At 41.5% G+C, this 22117-nt stretch overlaps 1 protein-coding gene across 2 annotated transcripts in view; it reads right to left on the bottom strand.

Moving 5' to 3' along the window:
• Positions 1-22117, bottom strand: part of plxdc2b (plexin domain containing 2b) — a 67595-nt gene that overhangs the window by 10864 nt on the left and 34614 nt on the right. The window contains exons 3-11 of one of the 2 annotated variants that reach the window (XM_029457316.1): positions 21590-21736; positions 19607-19676; positions 15166-15288; positions 11158-11276; positions 9720-9819; positions 4992-5087; positions 4751-4832; positions 1228-1288; positions 889-1042 (exon numbers count right to left, since the gene is read on the bottom strand). In XM_029457316.1, the coding sequence (XP_029313176.1) occupies positions 889-1042; positions 1228-1288; positions 4751-4832; positions 4992-5087; positions 9720-9819; positions 11158-11276; positions 15166-15288; positions 19607-19676; positions 21590-21736 (952 nt within the window). The remainder of the gene's footprint in view (positions 1-888; positions 1043-1227; positions 1289-4750; positions 4833-4991; positions 5088-9719; positions 9820-11157; positions 11277-15165; positions 15289-19606; positions 19677-21589; positions 21737-22117) is intronic. The other variant, XM_029457318.1, reaches the window with a different exon arrangement.

Below are 22117 nucleotides of genomic sequence, written 5' to 3'. Positions count from 1 at the left end.
TTCATCCCAGTCTAACTGAACAGATATAATACATCTGTACCTTTTTGACTTTATGGGAAATATTCGACACAGGATATAACGATGTTAAGCCTCTGTTGACAGATTTCTCTTTTTCATTAAAAAGCTGCAGTAATGGAAGTCGACTAGAAAGAGCCCTCAAATATAAAATGAGACCTTGAAAGCGAGAGAGAGCGAGAGAGAGCGAGAGAGAGCGAGAGTATATACAGGTAATAACAAAACCTCAATATCTGGATCAGATCGGGACAATTTCAATAAACTCCAAAATTAGAGCAGTCACTTTCCATCTACTGTGTCAAAAGCCTGCGCTCAATCTAATGTCCTATTAAACGTTTGGCCTTCAAAAAAGGGAACATTGGTCTTTGTTCGCTTTCACAGTCAAATATTGAAAGTTAATGCCTGATCATTACGTGAAAAACGATTAAGAAGAACAATACGGGGAGAGAATCAACAGATCCATCATCAGAGAAGGAATAAAAGCTTTCTGAAAATAAAGATTGATGGCGAGCCGGCAGAGCTGAACGACATGATCACAGGTTTGTGTGGGTGCATCTATTTTGGAATGGGGAGATTTGTCCTAATTCAATCTGCATTGTTTAAAAGTTGGTGTAAACACAGCTGCTGCGCCTTGCTCCCCTGCCTGCCATCTGGATTATTATTTTTTTTAGTTTAAGTGGCGAGCTACAGAACCCTCCTCCAAAAGAGAAAAGTGTCTTTTCGATGTTATAAAAGAAGAAACGCATCAATACCGATAAAGAAGAGTTCCAGCAATGCACTTCATTTAGCATCTTGCCAGAGCATCCATCACTACTTGAATGAAAGCTCTGGGCTCCTACACGATATGCATGTGGCCTTGTTCCAGCTCTTTACCTTCGGTGGGGACGCTGGTGGGAGGCTGGGAGGTGGAGGGTGCGTCCCCGCCTGCAGTGGCCTCTTGGCTCCTGGATGTTGTTTTGGAGACAATCGTGGTGGTGAAGGGGTAGAGATACGTGGTGTCGATGATGTCACACATCTTGTCCTTGGTCTGAAAGATGAAAGATGTTGTCATGGCCGTGTGCAAAAACAAATAGATAATGTGTGTGTGTGTGTGTGTGTGTGGGGTTATAAGAGGGATCCTGCTGCATAGGAAGGAATTTGTCGGCCTGGCAGCTCCACACACACACATATTACACCGTTTGATTATTATATGATTTTAGCTTGGTCGCTCACCTCATCTGGGCAGCTGTTATCCACCCAGTCCTGCCGATGGCGGTCGAAGCCACTGGAGCATCTGATGGGAGAGGAAACAACTGTCAGGCAAATCTTTAGTCTGATAAATAGAGGTTTAGTATTTCATTTCCATAAAGTTGAGGGACTTGCACAGGGTCGATTTAGAAAAGGAGCCAAAAACAAAGTAGCAGAGGCTTTTAGATCTTAATATCAGTCAAGTTCCTACTTTTTAGACCCTGACGGTGTGCTTAACAGTCGAGTCATTTACTGCTCACACCTGATTTATAATGCAGTTCCTTCTCTTTTTTTGCAGTTTTTTGTCTGGGACATTTTTGCCTTTATTTAACAGTAGAGAGAGCTTCTTAGATACGTGTAGTATGTAGGTAGTATAAGCGTATAGGTAGTCTTAATGTATTACAGGCCCCATCAGTCAACCTCTAGTTTATAACTAGTGAAGAACATCCATTATGACTCTTTATAAGACGCATCTATAATGTTTTATGACTGTTGTTAGAGTGTATCAGAAAGCATTATGTGTGTTCATGAGTGCAGTCATGAAGCTTTATAAATGCAACTGCATCCTCTGTGACTCGTCTGTAGAGCCACGTGTTACCTGTTGCTTTGTTAAGATGTTTGACGAGAATCTTTTCCATAATAACAGATGTAAGTGCTATTGGTAATCAATCATTGTACTCGTTGGAAGAGGTTTAACATGACATGTCTCCCAAGCTAGTGGAATGGTTTTAGTGAAAGACATGTTGCCAGACACCTGCACCTCCCACTCTCTGCCTCCCCCTGAGGTCTGAGGATTCAGAGAGGGTGCGGCTTTCTTTCCCTTTCTTTTTTTTTTTAACAGTATGCAGACGTGGGATCTTTAAGGGTGAAGTTCAGTAGGTCATGGGGCCTTGGGATAAGGGTGGTGCTGAGTAATAACCACAAAAAGCAGAGAGTAATCGAGGCGGCAGCGTCTAATCCTCCGTGCTGTAAACGGATCAAAATGATAAATCGCCCACTGGTGAACTCGCCATCATTCTGTCCAGACACAGTCTGGTAGGAAAGGTTAGTATGCAAAGCAAACCCACTCACACTGTGTTCTGTCAGATAAATTTAAAGTGAAAAGCTTTCGGCAAATGATTTGTCACTGCAGGTGGGAGATGTACAGACAAATGCACGAAAAATGACAACAACCTATGAGCGACTGGAAGAATGCAGAAAGGCATGCGGTTTAAAAGCAGCAATGCTCTCTGTGCTTTGTGCTGCCTGGACAATATGAGTCCAGTAGAGTCTTAGACGTTCCCAGCAGGCCCCATTTCTCCAGTGAACATATTGTTATGGTAATGGCTTTATGTGAAGGAGTCCATTTTCATCTTTCTACCTCTCTAATCATCCAATCCCCCCCCCCCCCCCCCTTCCAAAAAAAATTATTCTGCCTCATCTGTTCAATCAGGCGAGACAGATTCCTCCGCTTAATCCTTCACTTTTCCTCGACTGCTTCCCCCCCCGAGAGGGGGAAGGAAGCTGAATGTGACACAATATTACCGAGCAGGTCTAACCTGTCCCTATGGGGAGTTTTGTTTTGTTTCTGCTCAATGGCTTCCATCTCAGCAGCTAGTTGCCATCTAACGCAGTGATCCACGGTGCTTTTAATTAGCAGCGGGCTAAGGTGCTTCATTTGAATATAAATGAACTCATGAGGGAGGATATTTCTCTTCACAGCAGGATGGACAGATTGTATTATTACATCTTGAGATGCCTTTTCAAGATCATTGAAGACTTTGTATTTACACTCTCAAGTATTTTACTTTCATTTATAATCATTACTATTTGCATGCATCTCAACACTGTTTTAATGCTGTTAATCTTTTCAGCAAAAGCCCTTCAATGTATTTACATTCTGTATTTGCCTCTCTTTCAACCGTTAGTGGCGTTCAACTGGCAAAGAGACTGGTCACATCCGCTTATTATTATTGTTTTGTGTCATTTTTAGAACACTTTATAATGTGGTACATACAGTACGTACTAATATACGTACAAACTAAATGTGCTGCTCACACATTAATGCATCAGTGATGATAATCTTATATATATATATATATATATATATATATATATATATATATATATATATATATATATATATATAACAGTGGGCCATTCTGCATATGGTTACTGATAATAATGTACTTTTATGAATGCAGGACTTTTACAAACAGAGTATTTTTACATTCTCGCGTTATTAGATATTAGATAGATAGAAGTAAACAAACGGAATACTTCTTCCAGCCCTGATTGCTCATCAGTGCAACTTAGAAAAGAACGATGATGGTGATTGCGCCATTTCCCAACGTGACAGCATGCAATAACAATCTCCTGGGAGACTAAGACGTATTAGAACTCGATATTTATCTCAGCGAGTTTCTGTCCAGATGTTTTCTTCCGTCTAAACACATCGACGTTGGACTACACAGGCCCATATGGCCCACTGTGGGCTTTATTAACCTGCTTCAGTACCGAACGCACACATCAGCTACAACAAACTGATTTAGGTCAGAAGTGACGCCCTCACCTTCCCGGCGCTTCACTGGGAGAGAAGTTCATTTGGGTTGTTATCTTAAAATGTCAGCGCCTTTCATTAAAAAGGCCGTCCTCCCCTGCTTTTAATGAGCACGTGTTTAAAGCATGTTTAAGGAAGTGGCTGAAGGATACAATGAGGCTGAGCAGTCACATATTAACACAGTTAGAATGCGACACGCATACAGTATGTCTCCATGGCGTCCATAAAGTTGTGAGGGGGGAAAGACACTCGTTCATGTCGCTGCACTGTAAATTAGTTTGTCGAAGGATTTAACAGACAGAACAGAAGCGCTGCACATTTCTCCAGTCAAGCACATTACTCACAGAATAAATGGTGAGTGGTAAAAGATTACTATTCGATGCATGAGGCATTCAAAATGCAGCGGCATACAAGAGAGAAGAGGCGGTGGCTGTCCCGAGTCTCATTTACCCGGACAGCAAACATCTGTACGTTGAAACTTTCTAGAGTTTCAGTCCGTAATTTTTCATTTCACCTCAAACTTTCTCCGTCAAACAAAACAAAACCACCTCACATTTCAGCTGTCAGGACATTCTGGGGAGGGAACGCTAACACTTCTTTAGCAGCTCAAATATTTACTTTCGTTTGAAGTGCACACTGCAGGGAGACAGACAGGAAGGATGAGACAAACAGCGGAGCAGAGGTTGACGGAGCAGGTGTGAGTTGAATGCGTGTTAAAAATGAGCTGCTGTCTCGTCTAAATGGTGAAACTATTCACTGCACTCTAGTGCAATGTAACAGCGATGCTGTAGACAGCGTGATGGAGCAGAAACTATCAGTTGAAAAGTAATGTTGGATGGATTTTATTTCATGTGTTTCTATGTGTATTTAAAGTCATATGGATTCTTTCACTACTTTTTGACATGTCATAGACTAAATAGGAGATTTACAGGTGAATCCCTTGAGAGTAAAAGTATTTAAAAATCCAACCTGTTGAGCCGATGGCACCAGCTGCAGTTGAAGTTGATCTGCGAGGAGATGCACGCGCTACAGCTGGTGAACTGGAGACAGGCTGCAGAGGAGAAAGATCAAAACAGGTCAAACCTCAAACAATTTACACAATCAATAGCTTAATTGACATACAGCCAAGGAAAAGGTCTACGCGCCACATAATGATAAGGAATCCATCGAATAACACAGTCCTGAAGATGTTGCAATAAATTCTTCTTACTGGGTAAAGGCATCATTTCCACGGCAGTGGAATTGGTGATCTTCATCTTCGTCAGCTCCACGCGGTGGTACTCGTAGATTGTCCTCCGCCTAACGTCTGTGTTATGGAGAAAGAAAGAAACCTTCACAAACCTCTCACGTAGAGACACAAAGCTGGGACAAGTGGCCCCTGAAGAAAGATGAAATACAACGGGAGGCAGATTCAGGTCATATAGGACGCTACGGCAGCACTTTATTTCCCCCCCGTCTTTGTGCCCAAACGTCAGGCCACATTTTGGCAATGGACGGCAGCAATTTCCTCTTGGAGACGATATCAATCAGGCCCTGTTGAAAGGCTGCCTTGCTAGTCATCTGTAACAGCAAGTCATCAGCCGGGGAAAGATGGAGCGATTGATTAGATACATCATTGACTCTCATTGCCTCTCTGGGCTTTATAACTCATACAGGCCACTGTAAAATGTGCTGCTTGCTTTTTCTTGGCCATGCATCTTCACTCCTGAGTGGAAATGGAAAGAAAGAGGATGAAATACAGCCTTTGTTAAAGCTGTTATCTAAACATATCTGATAATAACTCCTGTTGCTGTTAATACAGTCGTTATTCTCAACCCTAATTGGATTATTATGTGACTTTCTATATAGGCGTTCCATGAATGAAACAGTAAATCTGTAGAATAAATCACTGAGCTGCACTGCAAGGCGCATTACTCAATACATGGCATTTACTATAGCACGTGTATTTGCTTGACCAATGAGCTACAAAATTGAAATTCAATACAGCAGACTGTGGCTGTGTATCAAAGACAGCAAGCAGTGACTTTCAAGTCTCATTCATCACAGAGTTTTGTAATGTGTTGAAACAGTTTAAAAGTTAAAGGAATAGTTTGACTATTTTGGTAATAAGCTTATTCTCTTAGTAAGATAAGAAGATCGATAGAACTTTCAAGTCTCTCCAGTGAACATGGAGACAGTTAGCGTAGCATAAAGACAGGAAGCAGGAGGAAATATATATATATTATACTATAATATATATATATTATACTATAATATATATGATACAATATTACGTTGTCTTAAATGATAAGAACATACTCCGTTAAATCAAACTATAGTCTTAATCTGATTACTCTGTATTAGTGAGCATGCATGTAAACAGTCAGCTGCATATCATTAAGTAAACTAAAACAGGTCAAATATATAAAAGGTTACTAAAGTTCGTAATTAAATGAGAAAATACTACTTTTCATTTGTCAAGTATTTCATTCACAGCAGTAAACACAAATAGTATTAGTATTTATTTATTGATATATTTAATTGCTCGTTATATATACACAGCGTTATCTAGATATTAAATGACCTATATCAGGATGACTTTCTTTACTTGCTTGAATTAACTTTTGGCTGCGCTGGCTACAGTGTTGTTCTTCTCATGTGATAGGATGTTGTTTCCCTGCAGACCTGCTTGGTTTGATTACACGCAAGACATTTGATCAAAGCAGCAAATGTGAGCCAACAGTCAAACCTGAGAATAAGACCGCCCTTCCTTCCTTTCCCCTCCTCTCCTCCCCTGGTGCCTGACTTCCTGTTGCCTCTAGCAAAGGGATTATCAGGTGCCTAATGACACGGTGGGGGCCAGAGGAAGGTCAGTTCCCCAGCCTGAGGCTGCTGAAGTGTGGGCAGACTGTACAGCCTCGCTGGCTTCTGGTGTGTAAGGTGGAAGGAAACCGCAAATCAGATCAACCACAACATAAACAACGCCTAATGACCATTTAGCTACCTTCCACTGATGCTATCAAACAAAGGCAGATTTGGAAAAGTGTTGAGTCAAATACAAGGGGTCCGTTTACCCGTATTTAAATTAAAACTACATCCAGAAAAGATACTCACACATATTATTGCCCTCTTAAACTATAAAATGTAATGGAAATATGCCTCTGTTTACATATTTGCTTTGATTAAATCTCAATCCCAGGCAGCGTCTTATTGCATAATCATCCATACGGAAGAACTGCATGGAAATCGATGAAAATGCAATGACACGACATCGAGTTAAAGATCGATGGTGTAATGGCAGGCTAGCACTCTGGCAGTGTACCGTTACACAAAATGACAATGTGTTCAATCGACCTCTTTAACCTCATGGTTAAACTCGTGGCTTGTTGATATCTCTAACATATTAAATCACAATGTTTCTTCTTAAAGAGAGAGGAGCTGTGAAAAACCTGAAAATAAAAACGAAGAATGACAACCGTATATAATTAAGGGCTCCCGTCTTGGCATCTTCCTGCAGGGAAATCAAGATTATGACTCCAGATAGAGGCAAGAAGATAGTGAAAATGTCAGAGGTGCTTTTGTCTTAACTTTAAGAATAACTCATAATAATGCATAATGTAGCATTGAGAGAGTGTATTAAAGGCTCTTCACATGTGCTCGTACCTAACCTGTTAATTACACAGCCAGGCCACAAATCTTCTCTCCCATCTCTTTATTTTACCGGATGGCTCTCTCTGCCTGGAGGCTGTAAAATGTTTTATTCAAGCTTTTAATCTGGGGCAAAGCAACACTGGGTTAAAAAAATGTCCCCCTAGTTGCCATGGTTGCCATGCAGTAATTGGCTGCAGAGACACTTAAATTAGTTGAAACACTTCTTCATGGTTCAGCCTGCAGCGGTCATGGCTCTCCTCTCTGTATTTATCTCTGATAAGATTAAGGCTTAATGTTCTCAGGACATGGAAACTTAACAGAAGACATTTTTTAATCCGGCATGACTGTCTTGATATTTTTCCTTCACCAAGATGAACATTAAATGAGATCCGAAGCATTTCAAGACGGAGCCACAGCCACAGCACAACCGTCATTCATTTCAGATAAATAAGCATCTTTATCAACCTGTGTTTCTACTGTATGCAGAGTGCAAGAACAAATGGTGACGTGAGGTCACACTGTAACCACCCTACAAAGAGGGACTGAATCCCCATGAATGACTGAGCTCCTGTAGAGCTCCATGAAAACGGCTGAATCTAGCTTGTTCTAAAAGGTTCGTCCTATCCATCTATCTCCTCTTATTTCTATTATTTGCATCAATATAAGGACGAAGAACCTGTGATATTTCTGAGATAATTTGCTGTCTCCACAGACTCTTGCCATACCTCTCATTTACATACAGCCCTTTGGACTGACAGGTGCAAGATGCAAATACTGCCCTTTTGCTTCAGATGTGAACATGAACCTGTGCACTTTGCAAATATCACCTGCTTGTTGCACAACTAAAAAACAAAGCCTTGTTTTTTTTACAGCGGTTGATTTCTCCACATGTTGCAGCAGAGTGCAAGGGACTGTACTTAGACACATACTCTGCATTTAAAGAGTTTGGTTGGTGTGATTTAGGCTTCCCAAATACCCCAAGAGCAAAAATGTAAGGAATGGATTAAACGGTGCGTTTGTCTGCTCCAACATTAGCTGGGAATTTAACACTCCAGCAACCCCAGCCAACATTACCCGAGATAACGTTACGTTTGCCAAACCCAACGACGAGTGTGAAGGACAAGCAGCCAAATGAGGTAATGTTCTGATCATCAACTGAGCATAACTTTTAGCTTTTAACCATCAAGAGCTTATTTCATTTACAGGATCCTCGTTTTTTAACCAGTCCTCAGAGCTAACATTAGCTTAATTGGTTAGCTAGCTATATTCTGCCGGTCATTTGTGGCAGCAAAATTGATGGTGGCTAGCTAAAATGAGAAGCCTCCTTCTCTTTACAGTTTAAAATTAAGAACCAGTTGTTAATTTGTTTTTACTAAGAATCGTTATATTCAACCATCTCATTGACATACAACCTTTCAGCCAACAAAATCAACAACTAGACATTAGAAGCTGCTTTTGTTCACTTACACTCCTCATCGTTCACGTTCAACACTACAACACCTCAAGTCTCAATCTGCTTTCCTTCAAGATTTCGTCCCTCCATAAGCAAACAACTGCACACACTGGTTTCATCATAATGTGTCAGAGGCATCAAAGACAGCTCGGCGTATGAAGTCTAGGAGGACGGCGCCAACAGGTTACAAGAGACAAATCACTCAGTGCCCACTACAACCTTGTAGAAAGATAGAAAAACATTTCCCTTCAGAAAACACTGCCACTCCGAGGATTGTGTTTCGGATAGTTGTTTTACTCTGAAGCCAGACTGCCCTTCTCACTTTGAAACAAATGCTATCCCAATTTCACACACGCAATCAAAACAGAGTTTAAATGACTGAATAAATCACATCGGACAACTCATTATTGTGGCAGACTTTGAATCTGAGCCCATGAGGGAGGGAGAGAGTGGATAAACCTGTTTGAAGTGTCTCCCCATTGCTCACATTTGCTTTAAATTTAATGGGTCTAAATTGCAGTTACTCCAAAGCGAAAGGGAGAAGCAGATCTGGAGCCGGGTCCACAGCTCTGCCCACTAAGAGGTAGAGCAGTGTTACAGAAGAGGTGGTGACAGTTGGAGCAAAAACCAAACAGACGAGGCTGAGCTCAGAGCGAATGAGGCACAGTTTAAAAAGGGTAAATAAAAAGCTGATGAAACGATGCACAGAGTCGATGAGTCAGCTATATTAAAGATGCTCCATACCTAAAGATGGCGCATTACAAGCAGGCCCAATGGTATGAAATGGTATACACTCTGTCATAATCCGTGAACAAGTGTCCACGTGTAAGCTAGAAAGGGATGTTTGAGACTCACTGGGAATTTGTTGGATCTTGTGGACCACCACGAAGGCATCAGACAGGCCCACCTTCACCGGGTGATTGACAGAGCTGATCTGTGACACCTCAATGGGGATCTGAAAATGGAAGAGGGGGAAATCAATTACCAGAAACATGGTGAGGCCACGTCAGTTTGACAGCACTGACAATTCATACGTTACCATCTCCCATAGGAGGCAGTGTGCAACTTCAATAAGCATATGGCTATCTTCGGTGTTTAGAATAACATTTGTGGTCCAATGAAGTAAAGACATTTAATCTGGAATTTCCATTTTAGACGCTGGAAGGTGAAACTAAACATGAGTATTCAGTGTCTCCGGGATAAATTGAGTAAATTGTAAAGATGGAGCTGAAGCTCAGCTGTTCTAAACACACCTTTTAATCATCAAGGACCATTTAAAAAACTCAGATTACATGTAATGGTCGGGCTTTTTAGACTAATAACAGAAGAGTAATGAAAGCAGCAGACAAAGGAGGATAGGAGAAGCATCCCCGCTATTATAACCGTTATATCATTACTTAGTTATTGCAGTTTCACAATCTTACAGCAGTCTTTGTTGGATAATATTTCTCATTAACACCTCTACGTTTTTTTGTTTTATTTAAAAGACACCTTTGAGACATCTAATAAAAAATTACAAAACGGTAATTTCAAATAATGTTTCAACCAAATCAAGCATATGGAAACAGTATGAGGTCATTAAGGGGTATTTTCTTCAGGAGCGGCCAACATTATTAAAAGTATTATTTTGTTAATCCTGTCGGCGTCACTCTTCTGCATAATGAGTGAAAACACATGGACGTGGGGCTGAAGAGACAGGGGCCTGCAGTAAGTGTTAGAAAGGCATTTAAAAAAAGGTTGGACAGAATAAGAAACGCAGATGTTTGTGCGAGCTGTGCAATTTGGGAGAAATGGAAAGTGAGTCGTATTTTCTGTCGTTCTGTACATACCGCTGTAAGAATGTCAATTTTCCATGAGATGTCTTGCCAAACCCTAAAATATTCTGGTGTAGTTAGAGTAGTTTGGTTTTAATTTAGTTTAAGTTTTCCAAATGTGTCTCAAAAGCCTGGGAAAAATGTGTTTAATTAGTATTTACTCTGATTTGTTAAGTATTATAGTAAATGTTTGATTCATGCATTTTGCTGTAAACAATGAAGGTCTGAAGAGCTAAGTATGAACTGTGTTAAAGCCTGTTTTCTTTCTTTTTTTGTACATAAAAGCACTCTGGATCTGGCTTTAATTAATCTGTGGTGTGTCGTAAGCCCCTGCAGAATGAGCGTAGGTGTGAATAAAACAAATACTGCATTCATTCATCCAGAATGATAAATGGTGTCAGAGAAGTGTAAAACATTGTGTAAAAAAGGACACAAAGACAGAAACACATAGAAAACAGATTTGATAAATGAGTCTTGACCTCTTTGTAGGCAAAAACAATCCTGCCGGTGTTGTGCAGTGTTGCCTGGAAGGTGAAGCTTCCCAGGTTGTAGTTGTCCTGTAGGTGGACATGGTCCCATTGCACCACCAGAGCAGTACCTAAAGTAGAAACAACCACAGCTCATTACCACACGTGTGACTACATAGAGTCACCTATATTACAGGGAGATACATTGATAGCTACTGTCACACTTTGTGTTTCACTGTTTTTAAAATCTCTGCTGTCTCTAGCGTGAAATGAACTGCTGACCGGGCAAAGCCTGAGAATAAGAAGACATCAATGTACCAATCATGTGTGTAAAGCGATATGTTTTTGAGGGATTATTTCCTGGCTGAGTCTTCATTTCCTCCTGTGGGTGTGAGGAGATTGACACTGAAGTGGTGTGAGCACTGATATGAAAACACTCAACGGGCGCAGCATGAAACTGAATCTTTTGAAAAAGAATACAAATCAAGGCGTGTCGGTTGCTGTGATGGATTATGGAGCGCCGGCAATTTTCTCAGCACTAAAAGTTTTTCATACTGTGCCAGAGCGAAGTGAGTTCTGTGAATGACTTCTACTTATAGAATAGGAAAGTGTTTCCAAATACACCGGCTGAGAGCAGTCACCAACCGGGACGCACTACTTTTTAGTCATGTGTGTGTGGTAGGGGTATGTGTGTGTGTGTGTGTGGTATATAATGAGAATTTAATTAGATTTGTGGTGCCAACTGCTTTGAAAATTAAAAAATGACCTGGTTTCTTCCCGTCAACATCTTTCACTCGATCCTTACTTACTGCACAAACTGTTTACAACCAGGTGTGCACATTATCCAGAGAAATAGTTTTCTTTGAGCTGCACAAGTTAAATTCCTTCCACCTTCATTATATTGGGATGACAGCAAAGGTTTAGGAGGAGAATACTTCAAAATAAAACCCCAGAATCAAGAGCTGAAACGATGAGTACCTTATTAGTTGAACTTTAAATTAATTGTTGAAGTAATAATGTAATTATTTATTGAATCAGCAGAATTTTAGTTTTACTTTACGTTCAGACCGGTGCTGTCTGGGCCGGGCTACATGATAAAATATGTTATTTTGTCAAATGTGTAAACTGACCCTTTAAATATGGAAGCACAGACAGGAGCGTTGGACTGATCCTGGTTCAGTTTTTCTCGTGTAACACTGCCAAGCATCTTAGAGACCGCTAGAGGCAGACTGAATAACTGAGCGCATGAATAAATAAGTATGAGAGTAACTTAAAAGCCACGTGCTGTAACTAAATCACGCTCGACCACAAAGAGTCATCATTAAGTGTTGCCTTAATGTGGATAAGTACTAAATTAGCAGCAGACTTGTGGGACCTTCAGCTCTACCCTCCAGACTTCGGGCCTCGCATTACTTTTAGCATCGGTTTGATTTACTGTGGACTTTGGAGAACCTATTGATGTGAAAGCCATTCCCTCCTCCGAGCTGGTCATTTGGCCGTGCGCCAGGCCAATAAAGGTTTGTTAACACAACTAATCAATTTTTCCGTCACATAGCCGGAGCTCTTCCGTCCAAAGTAAAGATAGAGATCTAGACACTTGGGAGAGCAGAGCACTGCCAGTACAGGAAGCCCCATTATGAATTACATGTGGTGTGTATAGAGGGCCTCCGGCATTAGACGTGGATGCTGTGTGTGTTTAGGAAGGAGGTTAAACAGCTTAAGGGAAGTAAATACAGGGCACTCTTTGATGCTGTCTGGCACTATTGTGAGTATTAAAGAGTTGCTGTGTAATGCATTAAAGAGGACAGAGTTTAGGAGAAGGTAGTGGATATCAGAGGGAGGACCAGAGCACTAAATTGCTGCTGCATCTTACTGAGTCAGCACAATTTAAGCCTAATATAAGTCTGCTAAAAATGCATTGAGTTCAGGAGTGGAGGCTAACTGGGGCTTCCTGGCTAAAAATACAGAGTGGGTGGGAGCACACACTGGCCTTGTTTCCAATTCCACTTACAAGCTAAACACGCTGTATGAACTCAAAACAAGCTAATGTAATCTAACTCTGTTACATGTTTACATACATGCGTCTCCTTTCACAAGGAGAAAAATAAATCTGTCTTTGTTGTCTACAACATGCAAAGTAATGCACCTGAGGCTGTTTGTTAAATCATAAGAAATGGCAGAAGAAGAACAATTTCTGCTATTTAGCAGCTTCGTTACAACAATTAGCAATAACAAGCTTACTAGCCGACAACTATCTGTAAACTTGGATTTGTCCTATTTGTGCAAGTGACAAAAAAGTTTCATCACCAGCCACATAAGAATGTTATTTCACCCACACAAATAATTAAGTGTAAAATGTTTGGGTTACATTCTGTAACGGCTCCGTGCATCTTCTGTACGATCGTATGAGTTGACAGATCGTTGGAGCCACAAGATATTGGAAGAACAACAAGCAATTTCAGTTTAACTCAAGCTGTCATCATCTCCAGGGAAGACAAACACTGCGAGGAGCTACTTCCAAATACAACTGCACACGAACATAGTTACGCTTGGGAGGAGTAAGGATTTCATATCCGTCTCCGGGAGACAGATGCATTGATACGTTTTAAATATGCGACTAGAATAATTCTCAAGCCACTGCCTAAGGTTTGACTGGGTATTTGTTTCCTCGGGGCTGATGAACAACCCTTTTTAACATAATAAAGAAGAAATCCTAACAGACGACAGTGTTGCAGCTCCTTCAGGACATAGAAGACTTGAAATTAATCCATGAGTAATGATTAATACATATTTGTCTGGTGCTATGGATGGAAGTAACAGCAGAGTTCTACAGTGTAGTTGTGCTAAACTCTCTAAGGGTCAAACTTGCTAGACAGGCTGTAAGAGGTATTTTTACCTCTGCAGCGCTGTCACCATGGTCCCACTGGCAGACTGTCAGAAGTCTCTCCGGTGCTGAAGCTCTTTCACTCCTCAACCAAACTTCAGGATCGTTTCAACGCACTTGCCAAATTCAAGTCTTAAAAATCCCATGTATTCTTTATTTAGCAGATTCTAACTAACCAAACAACACACAAGTCCCACACTCCTGTTTGCGTGTCCGGAACAAACAATATGTCTCTGCTGTCAACGCGTCATCACTCTCCCACAACACACACCAGTTCTTGCGCTGTAGTCGGCAGGACATTGACTGATGGACCGTGTGTTGAGGAGCATGTGGGCTGAGAATCGATCGGCTGCCAGTTTGGTTCAAGTCTGACGAGCTCCACTGCAGGATGTCACGCGGTTGGTCAGTCACTCTGCTGCAGAGGGATTAATGACTGACATGACGGATAACAACCATCACAGGTGGCAACAGAAAGGAGCAGAGAGTGAGGAAGGGCGTCCATTTAGTTTAATGTGAGTAAGTGGAATTTTACAGAGGAAATGGAGGGTTTCATATAAATCATTTAATGACAGAGACTTCCTACTTTGTGAAGAAATGTCTGAGGATGGCGAATATAGCTTTACTAAGAGCTTCAATTCAAGACACATTTTGTGTGAGTTGAGGGCTGGGCGATATTCATACATGTTGTATTTTGATATATTAATGTTTTGTAAAATAAATATAAAAATAGTGATAGGATAAAATACACAAAACCATTTGCAGCTAATTAAACACCTGACAAAAACAAGGTACATTCATGCGGAAATCCTATATTTGACTTCATCACTGTTGAATCGATTCATTAGTAAGTGCTAAAAACAACGTGTTAGTACATGTATTGTTTGTTTCCCACTGGATCTAATGTGTTGCGTGCAGCACTGGGCACGTCTGCGATCCCAAATCCCAGATCCCAATTACCGCAGCAAATGCTGGATTCGTTTCAGTTTCAGTGTTTTCTGGAGCTTGTTACCGCACAGCTGGCCGTGGGAGACCAACTTTGACGGCTTGTTGGAGCAAAAGTGTCAATGTGTGCCTCCCAGTACACACCTTATACACAGTGAGGTTGAAAATAAAATGAAGTAGTAAACTGCCGTTACCGTTGTCAAAGTAGATGACGGTAGAGTTTCTGGAGACACTGGGGTCAAAGTTCGCCATGAGAGGAGCGATGTACTGTGTCGCTGTTAGCATCCGGTGGACCACGTCCCCCGTGTAGATGAACCCTGAGGAAGAAACAGAGACAGGCTCTTAGCATCATCAATGTGTCATTTATAGTGTTGTACCTGTAAGTGTTTAACGTGGGCTTATCCTTAAGCATCTCGTAAAAACAAGCATCAATCTTCGGTCCCTCCATCCCTACGTTTCCTTCCTCTGTTATAAGATACTGTGTGTTTCAGGAAGACTACAAGTCTGCCCTGCAGTCCAAAGCTGTTAAAAGCTTCTCATTAACCCACAACCACCACTTCCCTCTCCGTCTCTGGCCTCTTGCTGCAGGCTGCTGCAGCTTAGCGCTATTATGTTTTATCAAAAACAGAAGGGCAAATCTGTGGCGCTTCAAGAGAAAATATGCCGAGTGAGCGGTAAATGGGTTATTGTCCTTCTATTTACTCTCCTAGTGTACTCCTCATCATCCTCAAGTGTGTGTGTTTTTACTCTCCGTCATCAATCATGGATGCTAATGGAGATACCATGACAACAAAACAGAATTATGTTAACTTTTCCAATGTTTGCGTCCCTTCAACAAGACACAAATAGATGTCTCCGCAGAGAGGGAGTCAACACAAACTAGAGCTACAGGCATTTAGCAGCCTGTAAACATGGTTATTAATGGAGTCCAGGAAAGGGGGAATACGCCCACTATTCATCACGGGGGAACAGTCTGTGCACTCATGACAGCAGAATCAAACGGCGTCTTAATTTCCCTGCTGACGGCAAAGTTTAGCAAAGTCAGCTGCTATTTAAAGATTTATTTAAAGGGAAAAAAGCTTTTGTTACTCCCTCCCAAAAACAAACCCTGACATGTAACCTTTAAATCACATCTTACTCATCTTACTTGTGTACTGCATCTCCCATGTTTACAGTCTCTGGTCTGAGCTCAGCTCAGCGGCTGCTGGCTGACGCTTAGACCTACTCTTTTTAAATCAGTGCTGGACATGGAAAGTCACTAACAAATGAAAAATGATGAAAAAGTCCTTCACCTAACTTGGTTTTTAGGTTCAACAAGTTTTCAAGTATGTACTGAATATGACAAAGACAATCATCAATACAACCCAGAGTAAGAAATCATTCTGTTTTGAAGGGACCTCGTTGCTTTGTTGGTGAATTTCAATAGAAATACAATATATAAAGTATCTGCCGGGAGGCATCGAGGGGGAAAACCCTCAGAAAAGAGGATTTTTGGGAAAAGTCTCATTGAGGACAGGGCCATAAACCTTCATTTCATGCCACCATATGTCTTCTCATACAGAAGGCTGGCTATAAAAAGACATGCATCACTTTGGATCCAGGCGCAGAGCATATCCTAAGGGGAATCAATCTTTCCCTAAAGACCTCCCAGCTCTGAATTACCTCTCTATAGAGAACTGTCAGCGCACACACAGTGAGAAGAAGAGCTGGGAGAAAAGATGGGAGTGAGATGTGCTTTTATTGTGAAGTCCTGACTGTAGAGAACTCCGCCTGGAGTCAATACACATAGTGCCTACTCGCATAGTTGAAGCAATAGTTTGAAACATTAACAAATATTTACAGGCTGTAAGACGGGTATGGGTGTTCTTTGTGCTTGCAGAACATGAACACAGCAGCAGATGAAAGCATGTTATGTCATGGTAAATGATGGTGAAGAGGCAGGGTTGTTTAGGCTGCCTGCCTCAATTAAGGTAAACATAATGCCCTTGTGAAACTGGCTGCATGTTGCTGCGTCTGCACTTTCCTTTATCTGATTGTAAAGCGGCGCATATCAACTCACTCTTTATCTCTTTCACTCTTTCTTTGTACTATTTCTCTTTTCACTTTCAACCTGTAGAAAGCTTAGAAATGCCCCAACCAAAACACACACACACACACACACACACACACACACACACACACACACACGAAGGATTTTACTTCTGCTCTCTACCAGCAATCTCCTGAAAACACAAAAGGACTTATTTGACAGTCCAAAGAAAATGAGACAGCCTCTCAATACACTAAAGAGGTGAGAGCCACGGGGCGCTCAATAGAGAGGCAATTCATCCATTATGGCCGTCACTTACAGCGGAGGGAGTCTGGACTGAGGAGGAGGGGAACCTGGAGAACAGCACATATACAAGGAGAGGAGAAATAATGGAGAGCAGTTTGAGGCGGAGGAATAGGTTTTAGGAAGGTGGGATGGAGCAAGATCATTCTTTCCAAGTTCTGTTTATATTTGCTGCCATCCAAAAGTGCTGGCCCGTGTATATCCAAGAAAAATATGAGCGGGAATTAGCAGACCCACCAGACTAAAGCTTCACTTTACTGGACATTGTGTTTAGACAAGGTCTTTGTTCCTTTGTACTGAGCTGCGTTTCGTTTCCCGTCTCGTTGATCATCCTGTGATCCTTCAGATGTATCTTGCAGCCCTTTAAAGGCTTCTGGGATCCACTGCACAGGACATGTGGGAAGTGAAGTGCCTTCATGTGCTCCTTTACTCGCCTCACACATGTAATGCATCTGGTGCCTTACGTATTATATAAAGGCTTGTGATCACTAGTTGGCTGGATAACTATATATGCGAGTTGATAAAATGTTCTCATTTGTTTTGTGAATCCATGTTTTGGTTGTTAAGTGTGACAGCTGGCCCAGTAAACAGCATGCCACAGCTGGATATCAGTCGACACAGCTGGCGGCGGTCGGATCATATATCATCACTGGTATTCACAGCCTTTACACGTCGAGCCGTCCACTCCACACACACTACTCAACACATGTCAGTTCATTATAGCACCTGCAGCATGCTGAGTCACTGTAACGTCCCTGTAACGTCATGTAGTTTTATAAAGATATAAAATAGATAAAAGGAAGCAAATGTGTGGGGGATTCAAACAATGTAAAAGTTGATTTGTATTTTAAACGGGTTGAAATCATGTGGCAGATTGTTTCCACTTAAATTAAACAAGTACATAGAATTCAATCACAGACAAGCTTACGATGGACTTTGGTCTACTCTATTTACTGCATGCAAAAACCATTAAAGTATACTTTATATGTTTGTCACGGCTGCACGCCAACCCCGTCTCGTCGTTAAAGAACTGGCTGCTGGACTGTTTGGAAAGTAAGTGAAACTCTGAAAATACAAAAGTAAGTGTAATTGTAACTCTGCTGCTGCATGTTTCATCAGTTCACTAATTATTTTTTCCTTTAGAGTTTCAGCATGGGTTGCAATAATAATATTTGCCAAAGTTAAAACAGAGACTTCCTGGCAGCAATAAAAACCGAGGAGAAAAGACGGTCCATTGGGGAGAGGGGGACGAGCTGTCTGACACGGAGGGATATGAGGAGGGAGTCTCGGAGACAAAGCTCCAGAGGCCTGCGAGAAGCAGATAGCCGCCTCATCCTCCTCCTCCGTCTCATCCCTCCATCTCTGTCTGGAGGAATGCAAATTCTTGTTATCTCCTCTCTCGTAGCGTCTGAGCCCGTCCATTCCTCCACACCATCTTCCAATTTTTCAACTTTGCCACTGACGGAGGATCAAGTGGGGAAAATGACACGGTGGCGATAATGACGATAAGACACGGCAGATTCTTTTTAATGTTATTATTCCAACGGCAGTTAAACGCAGCGCAACATCTCTGAAATAGTTGGGTAAGAGCAAGGATTTAGTCTTTGATGTGATAATAGCTGGTTGGGGTGTTGTGGTTTCGCCGTCAAGACTCAAGTGGAAAATTGCTTTGCACACTCTGGCAAACACGTCTGCTGCGTCACGTGTCAAACCCCCACACACACACACACACACATTTCCTCATACCCCCACCTCCTTATCCATGTCTATCAGTGTGCGCTGGGCCACTTGGCACAGGGTCTCGTGTTTCCAGTCCAAATCCATCGGTCTGGTTTCTCTTCCAGTTAAGTCTGGTGAGGAGTTACCGGTGCTGAGCGTTGGGAGTGGTTTGTTTATTTTCTCCCCCAGTCTCTAGCAGACTATCCCGCGGAGGTGGGAGCGGTAAATGTTCTTGTATCAGGCTCACTGCTTGGCGGTGGCGGTTTTGTGCCGTGGTTTTGTGCCAGAGAAGACTTCTTAAGAAATAACTCATCGTGTGATTATTTTCTGTATTCAGGAGGGATACGTCTTTGTATGTCCGCGCCACACTCACTCACAGACCCCACCGAGCATCAGAAACACTCCCTTTTCTTCTACATCTCAGAAGTGCCACTGCACTCCCAGACTTTATAAACCGTACAGCATTCCACCCTAAACCCAGCAGCAATGACTGTGTGTGTACACTCAAGCACATGCAGTATATCCAATAACAACACTAATGACTACTATTGAGAGAACAGAGTCCAACAACAGTGTTCACTTACCACCAGTCGCCACGGTGATTTCACGCAGGAAATGTCCATAAAAAGGGAAATCGAAGGACAGATTAACTCTCTGTGAGGGGAAAAACAGACAGATGACCCCGGTCAGAAAGGGGGGAGGATCAGACAAGAGAATATTCTCTTCTTAAAAACAACAAGAGGAAGATATGGGAAGAAAATACAGAGTCTGTACTTCATGGGACAATCACTGTTCATGTCTAGGTCAAGGAGTGAGGAGTCAAGCAATAGTGGCATTTCTAATAGCCTGAATGGTTAATGCACATTTACATATACTTTATCAGTAAATCTCTATTACATAGAAACCCATTAGTACTAATAAAAAAAGAAAATGTCATTGCTTACAAATGACAGATGTTAAATGTATGAGATACTAAGTCAAAGTGATTAAGTATTAACATACCAATGTGGTAATAACTTCTGTCTTTTTAATTCTTTACACAAACGTGTCCATGTGCTTTAATTCTGTCATTTTTCATGCAACACTATGAACGTCGAGTCTGCTCTCTCAAGGACGGCCACCAGTGGTGGTTTGGGAAAACTATAAACACATTTGATTTGACAAACTGGTTCTGTAAGTCAAAATGATGACATATGTTAAAATGTTGGACTCACACTTAGATATAATATATCATATATTCATCTTAGACTTAGGAGCTCATAATATTTAATTACCAATAGTATTATTCCTAACTTCTTCTGTTTTGTTTTGTTTCCTGGCAGAAACGGGCTTCCATACTTTTATACATACAAACTGTTGATGGCAATTAACACATATTGAAAATGGCTTCTTAAGCATATTACCACAAATGATAGGTTATGCATTCATTATTGAATCCCTGAACTGAATATGCTGCAGTCACATTGTCCCACTGCCAGAAAGCGTTACGCTTATAGACAGTCCACAGTAAACATGCAGCTACATGATCCTAAATTATGCCGGGGGGAGTAATCCTGTGGCAAACCACACTGAATCTCACAGACTCTACAGCCAATCCAGAGCTTAACTTTCCTACAATCCTATGATGAAGTTCACCTCGGCGGCTGTGTTGTGTTTTACAACCTTATTGGCCAATTCCTTTTCAGTGTCTGGGGCCAAAGCGCTGGCGGGCAGCAGTGCCAGGAGGGAACATGATGGAAGCTTTCTCCAATCCTGCTCCAGCACAGTTTCATGCAGTTTATCAGAACTTTAACTGCCATCGTAAACAAAACTCTATTTGTTTAAAAATGTGACACAGTGGCAAAATTTCAGCACAGATGGATTTTCTTGCTCTGCAATCTCACAATGAAATCATGCTGGCGAGATTTCCATATCTCTGTTTTGACTATGCATTCCCTGGCTGGCCATTGAACTGGGAAATTGAGAAAACCTCCCATATCCGTCTTATGCTGTCTGCAAGAAAAGCCTCGCCTCTTAGTCGAGCTGTTCTGTGGCTACGAAGAATAGCTTGCCTCAGATTGTTTGGTTCAATCCATCATTACATGACTGAGGGTACAGGAGCAGAATGCACAATGTGGGACTCTATTCTATCTCTTCGCCAGCTATTGTTCACCCTGCTCTCTCTATTTAAAGTCTGTGACTGCCCTGCTGCCACGCTGCTCCGTCTCTCCGGTCAGTCTGCTGCGGCCTTGTGTGACCTCATCAGTATGCACCTCACACGGGTCACCTGCTTGTGCAGAGGTGGAGCGAGGGGAGCTTTTAAAACTTCACTGCAGAGATTTCTTCACAGTATAATATACTGTACTATAGTAAGAATCTATCGCGTCTAGTTGTTAATGAACATAATAGTCGTAGCTTTAGTCGACAACATCTTCACATATAAAACTGCAGCTAAGCTAACAGCCCCCCAGGTTTGGATACATTTAAATACATTTTACATTCATAAAAACATCAGACACCAAATCCAAACCAAGTTACAAGTTTAAATGCTCAGTTTTAAATCTCCTTTCATGCCGTCTTTAACTCACCGCTGCTTGTCTGTGTGTGTTGGACAGAATCCCGTGGATCTTCACTTTGTCCTTGTCCATCTGGTCCACATCTACCCACAAGTCCTTGCTCATCGAATCCGACGGGTTGTATGTTTTTGATGTGTAGTAGTTGTGATCTGTATCCTGCTGCGGGAGTGAAGAAACAAAAATGTACTCTGTGAGTTCACGTACGAGATAAAGATGTGAAGAAACACAACAGAAGTTATTTAAAGGAATGTAATTCAGCTCGCAGGAGGAAGTAGATATCGCCGTGTTGCTCTGTGAATTAAGCCGATGGATTCTTTGCCCTCATTATAAAGTGCACAGAATATATAAGCACATATTTATAAACAGACATCCTGTGAGCCTAAATTAAATTCAAAGCAATATAATAGACTGTAGCTGCAATTTCTAAAAACAATTTAAACTTCTACAGAGAGAAAACATACAGTACACATATGGAAAATCAATGAGTGTTATTTAAATTTAGCTGCGGAACAAAGCACTGGCTAAATTTGATGCAATTAT

Source organism: Cottoperca gobio, chromosome 20 (genome assembly GCF_900634415.1).
Source record: "Cottoperca gobio chromosome 20, fCotGob3.1, whole genome shotgun sequence".
NCBI lineage: Eukaryota > Metazoa > Chordata > Actinopteri > Perciformes > Bovichtidae > Cottoperca > Cottoperca gobio.
Note: the sequence above shows the minus strand (reverse complement) of the source record. Positions and strands in the feature narration are given on the sequence as shown.